The sequence below is a fragment of the Oryzias melastigma genome, linkage group LG14, assembly GCF_002922805.2.
Source record: "Oryzias melastigma strain HK-1 linkage group LG14, ASM292280v2, whole genome shotgun sequence".
NCBI classification, from domain to species: domain Eukaryota; kingdom Metazoa; phylum Chordata; class Actinopteri; order Beloniformes; family Adrianichthyidae; genus Oryzias; species Oryzias melastigma.
The window spans coordinates 7762800-7770987 of record NC_050525.1 but is presented as its reverse complement, the minus strand read 5'-3'; the positions used below and the strand labels follow the sequence as shown (position 1 = coordinate 7770987).

Genomic DNA, 8188 nt, shown 5'->3' with positions numbered 1-8188 from the left:
CAGAGTTTGCGGAACTCTTAAAGAATTTGACGGCGTTGCAGTATCTGCACTGTCCTGCAGAGTGAGCTGCTGGGGGGTCCGATGCACTGACCAGCAGGGAGACGATTGACAAACTGGTGCAGAGATCCGTTCTAGCTAGGATGCTACCAGAAACTGGATTCCACTATGGCCGATCCTCTTCATCACTTTCATCAGAAAATGAGGCGCTCCTTCAGTCAGACTTTCACACCACGCTGTAGGAAGGAGTGCTTATGCAAATCTTTCCTCCTGTCAGCAATTAAGACTCTACCACGCCTTAGACACTAGACATTTTTTTTTCCCCCATACAAGTGGATTTTTAGAGTCATTTGTTATCTATCTGCTGTCTTAAGAGATAACTATTCAAGTCATATTTCTGCTGTGGTAATAAGGTAGTCCGTCTTTGTGGGATCAATAAACTTTTCTATTCTGAGAACATATGCTCTTTAAACTAGTTACTCTTCAATCATTTTTACAAATAATGTGAATCAGCTGATTCTGACTGAGAGAAAAGGCTACACATTGGCTGCTTTTCCCCATGAACTGCAGCACTTCACTACAGTAAAGTGTTAAATATCAGCGCAGGGCTGCTTTCTCCACTTCAGAATACACTGGAATTGTGCTTATTGCGTAAACGGTTGAAGAAAAAATGTGAACATTTAAAGCTTTCTCTTAAAATACAAAATAATGTACAACAAATCATTGGGAAGTCAGATCAACATTTAGCCATTTTATGGGCAACTTTTCAACCTTTAGAAGAATACAATGACAGTATATCACAATAATGACTATTATATGCTCAGTCTCCAGTATGTCAGAAAGTAAAACAGGTTGCCAAATTAGTAGAATTGTTGAACAGAAAAAAAGCAAAAACAAATAGAATATTTTAAAAATCATTCATGAGTATTCTTGAATATTCTCTTCTTTTCCCATTTAAGGAGGTGGAGGAATAACTTAAAAATAACACATTAATTAAAAGAAAAAGTTACTTTCATGCAAAAAAATACAATAATCCAGCTTGTTCTTTTAAATATTTTTTTAACAAAGTGATCCAAATGCATGGTTAACTTGTATCATGTATTTGCACCTGATCCGTTTGCTTTTAGCAACAAAGCCTACATGTGAAATCAGGTCCTGTGATAGACCACAGCTGGCTGACTCACTATTATCACAAACACACAACTGAACATGAGACTACAATCAAGACATCCCCACATACATCAGTTCTGTCCCTTTTCTGTTACCTTGAACACAATTTTAACCCATACATTTGCACAAGAGTGACCTGGACAATAGAAGAACATCACATTAGCTATCCCTGTGTTCCAGAAGATTCTTGTCATTGCAAAACTATTATCCCTTGAACATTTTTCCATCCATTGCAGATGAAAGAACTGAAAACTGCATCCACTCTTTACATCAGGTTAAAAGGGCACATTTGCAGCACCTGGAAACAGCTTCATCGCAGCTTCAGGGAACATTCATTAAAGTGATTCTCATTGCTGTTCACCGTTAAAGAGTTTAACATGAAATCTTTGTGCAGACTTTTAACAGGCAACAGAAGAATATTGTTGAAAAATAGGTCGCCAAATTGATGTTTACCTCAGAATTTTCCTTTGTATTTTGTAACTGAACCATAAGAATTTAATAAATAAATTTATTGTATGTACCTATAAATAGATCATTCATTTAAAAAGTGTTTAAAAAGGAACAAACGCAAAAGACATTTTCTTTTAAAATCTGAAGAAAAGTCTTTAAAAAAAATGCAGGCATTAATTCCTAAATACCTCACTAACTTGTAAATTTTTACTTTTTTAAAGTCTATGAATAGAGATCCTAAAGTTGGGATGTTTTAAAACCATTTTCCTTCCTAGTTGTACATAAGAAAAAAAAAGTTTAAGAGAAACATGTTTAACTGCATTTAATTATTGCCTTAGTCACAAGTGCCCTCACAGGTAGATATGGGCTGTCTGTGGGCAAAAAAAAAAAAATTGGGCAAACCCATAGAGTAAAAATGTTTATGCACAATTTTTCTATGGGTATGCTGCGGGCAACAGGTTCACACTTATGCAACATGTAATGGTAAGTAAGGGTCATAGGGATTTTTCATTTTTACAATCCCACTAAACCCTGCCCAAGCTGCTGGTTAGGGCTGTTCAAGTGTAAAGTGTGTGCTCATTGCACTTTCCATGCAGGCTGACTGTTAGAAATTGTAAAAATTATACAATCAGAGCATAGTTTTTAATAAAGGGAGAGTAGACACACTGCAGCAATGACAAGAGTGCAGCGTAAGGGTGCTGTACGACTGAATCACCTCTACATGTGAGTAACTTATGCCTCTTTTCCACTGAGCGGTACGGAACAGACCAGTCCCTTATTAGCCCGGCTTAGAATGGTCTGGGTAATTCAAAAGAGCGTTTCTATTGAACGTTGGACAACCAAAGCGCATACGGGCTGTAGACCGATGACATTCAAAATGGTGAGACTACAGCGAAAGAAAAGCTGCATCACCTGACGGAAAATTAAAAAGATAACCGCGGAGGATCATTATAATACAGAGCAGGTATTTGTTAGGGATGAGGCTGGATCCTGTCCTGCAGAACAATTATTGTGAATTAGAAAAAACTATGTTGAGGAATACTCCAATGTTCTTCAAAAATGTTAAAGGACAATTAGAAGTGTTTTTGACGAGTATGGATTGATACGGACATTCTCTGGCCGCAGGGGTCGGGTGAGACGGAGATCAGTGTTGGTGAGGGGAAGTAAACATTTTAATAAGTTAACCAAAGCATGACCAGAAATAAAAACCCATGGAGAAACAAACATGGTGACAAACAGAGCAGAGATGACCTGACCAGGAAGAACTGAAAAGCAGACACTTAAATAGACTGAGGGTCATTAACTGAAATGAAGACAGCTGTGGATCATGACGAACCTGAAACTGATTGTGACTGAGGGACAATTCAAAACAGAACATGACCAAAACCCATCAAATAATTGACAAAAACCAAAGCAAACTTCACAATCCTTACAGTTTTAGTGGATTCAGTGTTACTTCACCCCCCAATCCCATCAAATAAAGGGGAATACTGTATGTAAAGAATGTGTTATTCTTTGCAAAAAGATTGCGGGTAGAAGAAGAATACAGCCGATTCGACGACAAAACTTTCAGTTTTGATCTTGAGTCGAGAAAAGCGCTGGTATAATGCTTGCTGTTGTTGTGAAATCTTTCCACCAATCAATGGGTTACATCAGTGGTCCCCAACCTCTTTCAGGCCACGGACCGGTTTAAATTGGACAATATTCTTGCGGACCGGTCCGAAGTTGGCATTTTTAAGCTTCCGGTTAATAAAAATCTATTTTCAAAATAAAATTCAACTGCAATAAATTTTATTTAAAATAAATCTAAAAATATGAGTATATGTTTATGCAGATTATGTAGATTATATGAAACAAAGTTGTTGATTTGTAGAAATCATTTTTGACTTGAGAACATTTTGTTAAAGAAACATATTATTTTACCTCCCATAGAAGGTCTTTTTAACTCAGTCCAGGCTCAGATTATCATTGGGGCAAAAGTACTGATCGTACTTTGTCTGCTTAAATCCTCATTTATTGGGTATTTTTTCAGCACAAAGGGACATTTTTGTGCTAAAGTTTCTGAATGGAGGCCTACCTAATTCAGCATTGCTGTAGGAACATTCTCAAATGTCTCTCTTACAAGTTTCCACAAACCAGCAACTACATTTCATTGAATCTTCACTCTCAGTGAAATCTTTGCGGCTGGTTTAAACTTTCTGATGAAGATGTTCTCTTTAATGTCAAAGGGGAGGCTAACAACTGTATGCTAGCTTCAGCTACATCCGACTTTTAAGGCGTGATGGATTAATAAAGTTAAAGAAAAATGATGCAACCGTTATAAAACGGATATTTTCTAAATATAATATAAACGTGAATCCACCACGTCAGTAACTTTATTACATTCATGTGTTAATCAGTCTGTCGCCACGTATCAGACAGAGCGGCTTCTACTACATGAAAACGGTCTTTAATTTCATATATAGAAGGAAACTCCTGCTTCTGTCTGTAAATAGCAGCATTATTGTTCTTTGAAGTTGAAGGCTCTTCTTAGGTTTCCTCACTGGCTCTTTTGTCCCTGAAGAAGCTTTCTTAACACGTTTTGTGGATTGGTTTTTGCATTTATTGTTGAGCTATTAGCTTAGTAATCTAGTTCCTGCTTTATGTCACATGACGGATGTTGTGAAAAGAATCCGGAAGCCTTTCAAAATAAAACTTCCTTTGGGATCAGAATATAAACAAAATGTAAATATTCTAAGTTAGCGCATTTATTCATTTTTTTGTTTGCGGCCTGGTACCAAGTGACCCACGGACTGGTGCTGGTCCACGGGCCGGGGTGTTGGGGACCACTGGGTTACATCATGTGACAACAGGGTCCGTTCCATTTTTCTTTGGCCCTACGACCAAAAGGAAACCAGAACCAGTCGTATCCTGCTTAACCGGTCTATTTTGTAATAGAAACGCTCAAAAGTCCAGTTTGGTCTGGACCGCTCAGTGTAAACAAGGCATTATATTATCGTTTCCAATACTCCACGACACACTCACCACTCGCACAATTGTTTGTTCCATTTCCATGACGTCTATTAAGGAGGCTGCACAAGCCTAAAGGGAACTACAAGACACACCTATGCACACCTGTCTACGACCCTCCACGAGCCCGGACAACCCAAAAACCTGCAGCCGCGGTAGCGGTCGACCCGCCCTACTGGTGCATGGGACTTAAGCATTACATGTCGGTGAGCCTTAAAATAAATGCGCTTTCCGTTAATAGTTTGAAGCAAACCTTATAGCCTCAAAAGGAGACTAATAAATAAAAAAATATATATTATTAAAATAAGCTTAGTTCTAAATATTACATTAAAACGCAACAAAAAAAATTCATCTGGATCATTTCTGTTGCGACCAAACAGACATTAGCTCACTACGCTCGGTTTGTCATGTGAGGACAAAGGTGGATTTATTTATTGGCTGTTTTTGCTCCAAAGTTTACCAAATATATATATGTGTAAAAAATAGCCAGTGAGAATGTACCTTGAAGCTGCTGCTATGAAACTGTGATGAGGTGAGTCAAAGATGCCATTTTATAAATAAATGCTCCACACATTTCAAGAAATCTCCAGTAATCCCTACACACACTTGGATGGAGGTAAAAATTAGAATGCCCAATGCTTTAGGAATTGGCCTGAGAACTTAAGATGGATCTTATGTATCATTCTGAGCTGTTTATGATGAAGGACCAGTAACTGTTTTGCATAACAACTGTAAAAATACAGTAAAATTCAACAATCACATTGCATTATGTCCTTTTTTTGTTTTTTACTTAAAAATAATTAATGGTATTGTACAGATATTCAACAGGATGTGACACAGTAAATATAATACTCTTAATTTACACTTCAATATTGGGCAATAAACAGTCAACTATTAACAGTTACACTTTTTTCATTTCTCTTTCAACATACAAAAAAGGTTCAAGGACACACAAGTTGTAGTTCTACCATCATCAAATTAGTGCATGATTACAAATTATCCCTCCTTCCAACTGACATCTCTCTCCTTCTCTCTTGGCAAGCCAACAGAGATTCGACTCTGATGCAAAGCCAAAAGAAAAATATTAAGAAAACTCAACAGGAACCTGTTGTGATCTTGGTTCTCCACTCTTTGCTTAGGACTAATAGTCTGTTCTCCCTGTTCATAGTTGAAAGACCCATGAAGATCACGGTTTGCATCAGAATTTGAGCAGGTAGAATATGGTTGTAGTAAGCAGGAGGCCTAAGGAGCCGCATGGGAACATGGCAGACCCGTTTACGTCATGCATTGCACCTGGACCTGCAGAACACAAACACACAACACTTAAGTTATTTACAGGCTTAATGTGAAGTTACTTAAATTGCTTCTTGGAAATCCTACATATTTGACAACTTTTATGATCATAGTTCGTCAATGAAAGCAATTTCAATCATTTATAAATGTCATTATCATCCTTATCTGCCATCATGAGATGTACACTAACGATAAAATAAATACTGATCTGGCAATTTCTGTATGATTTAAATATTGTTGATATTTTTTATGATAAAAATTGCTGTATTACTGTACATTGTTCAGTTACAGTTTAGGCAGTGAGGTGAGGCAGCAATGAGCTTTGACTTTGAAAACAATAAGAATGTGTTTTACAATTGTCTATTACATATTTAGTGTTAGGATATAAAGCTGCACTGAAAAGACAGAAGGTAAGGCAGGCAGTAACTCTGCAGTGAAGAGTGCATGTGTGAACTTGTGTTTGTTTCTCAGTGGTTGGTAATAAAGTTTAATAGGAGTGTTGTATTAGGTTTTGCTCTAACTCAATAAAGGATGTAATATCTTAGCTCTAGAATTCTTAAAAGTTGGCATTTCAACCAAGATGTGAAATAAATACAAATAGGCGACCAATGCTTGAGTTAAAGGGTTTCAAACTTCAGAACATTAAATAAACATTTTAAAATGCTTCTAAAACTAAAAGAAGACAAGGGAGACTTTACACCAAATTCATGGATATTTTAGTCCAGAATAAAAAGCAAACGGACTTCATTTTCAAGTAAAGGTAAGAGCGCGGAGTGGAGTACGTGCAGCGTCCACGCTCTCCTGCAATCCACACCAGACGCACATTTTTTTTTTGTTTTTGCCATCATGGGTGAATAAATAACATAAAAATATCACCCAGTGTTTCTGCTAAGAAGAACTGCTCTCTGCCTCTTTGTTGTTGTCCGTTTACACCCAAAACACAGCCGCATGCCGCGCTCCGGATACTACGGGTACTTCCTAGTTGGAGCATGAGAAGGGAGGGCTTGATGAGACTAATTCCTTCTTATACAGTCAATGGGTGTACCCCGCCTGCACCCAACAGTGGCCAGGACAGTCTCCAGCAGCCCCCTGACCCAGAAGGGGATACAGTGGTTTAAGAAAATGGATGAATGGGTGTGTGTTTATGTGTGTGAGCATCCTCCGTGGTCATGTGTCTCTTGTTAAAGTCTGTTCGTATCATTCACCTTGGAGATTTTTGAGGCATAACCTTTTATATTTCATTTTCCTTGGGCCAACTTTACTTGCCATGTGAACATAAAAAAAATCCTGATTTGAAATATGAAATACTTTTGGTAATTGGCAAATATATTTTAATATTTTTTGCTAAAATAGTTCTTTCTAACTCTGACTGAAAGTGTTAGTACCTCACCAACACCAAACCTCCCTCCCCACATGTCTCTATTCTGTACTTACCATAGAGAATTATACTGGCATTAGAGATTCCCATTATATTCATGGCAACACAGGTGTAGTTTCCATAGTCTTCTTCTGAGACATTGAAAAAGGTGAGCAGTGACTGTTTGCCTTGATTCTCTATCTTAACCCCATTCAGTCCATTGAAAAGCCTGTAAGGAAACAAAAAAACTTTCAAGCCTTTGGCATTGAACAAGGAAAGCAGACCGTGTCCGGATTCCTTTGGGAGGCTTTGTTCCACTTCAAAGGGATATTTATCCAAAAACCCACAAGAAAAAAAAATGCACATTCTGACATAACAAGTTTTTAATGGTTGAAACCAAAGGGCTGCATGGTGGTGTAGTGGTTAGCACTTTCACTAAGGCCAAAGCCGAATGCTTCCCCTACTCTGTGAGGTTATCCCCTGCTAACCTCTGCTAATCATTGATGAGGAAGAAACTAATCAAAAAACTCAATTGGAATTTAGTCAATTTAAGAAAAGTTGGATCAGACTTGTGCAGAGATCTCAAAGACAAAAGACTCGTAAAATACAGTTCACTTATATACCTTGCAGACAGGCCTTCTCTGGCTCCGAGCCAAAGTTTGTCAGAACCCCCAAAAAACCTTAACACCTTATTGGTCAGTGTCCTTACCTCTGTTGCTGCAAACAAGATATTCATGGCTGTTTTCCATTGGAAAACTACCAGTAAAGTTATTTAAGCCTGACCTAACTGGTTTCAACTGGACTTCAGCTGGATGTGGTCTACAGCAGTGGTCCCCAACCACCGGGCCGCGGACCGGTACCGGGCCGCAGACCCATTGCCACCGGGCCGCAGAAGAATTTAGGGACGTTTTT

General features: G+C 38.1%; 1 protein-coding gene across 2 annotated transcripts in view; it reads right to left on the bottom strand.

Moving 5' to 3' along the window:
* Nucleotides 1–723: 723 nt before the first annotated feature.
* opcml (opioid binding protein/cell adhesion molecule-like) overlaps nucleotides 724–8188 on the bottom strand; it is a 163492-nt gene continuing 156027 nt past the window's right edge. For both annotated transcript variants that reach the window (XM_024261690.2, XM_024261689.2), the window contains 2 exons: nucleotides 7354–7505; nucleotides 724–5925 (listed from right to left, as the gene is read on the bottom strand). In XM_024261690.2, coding sequence (XP_024117458.1) covers nucleotides 5825–5925; nucleotides 7354–7505 — 253 coding nt within the window. In that variant the 3' untranslated portion in view covers nucleotides 724–5824. The remainder of the gene's footprint in view (nucleotides 5926–7353; nucleotides 7506–8188) is intronic.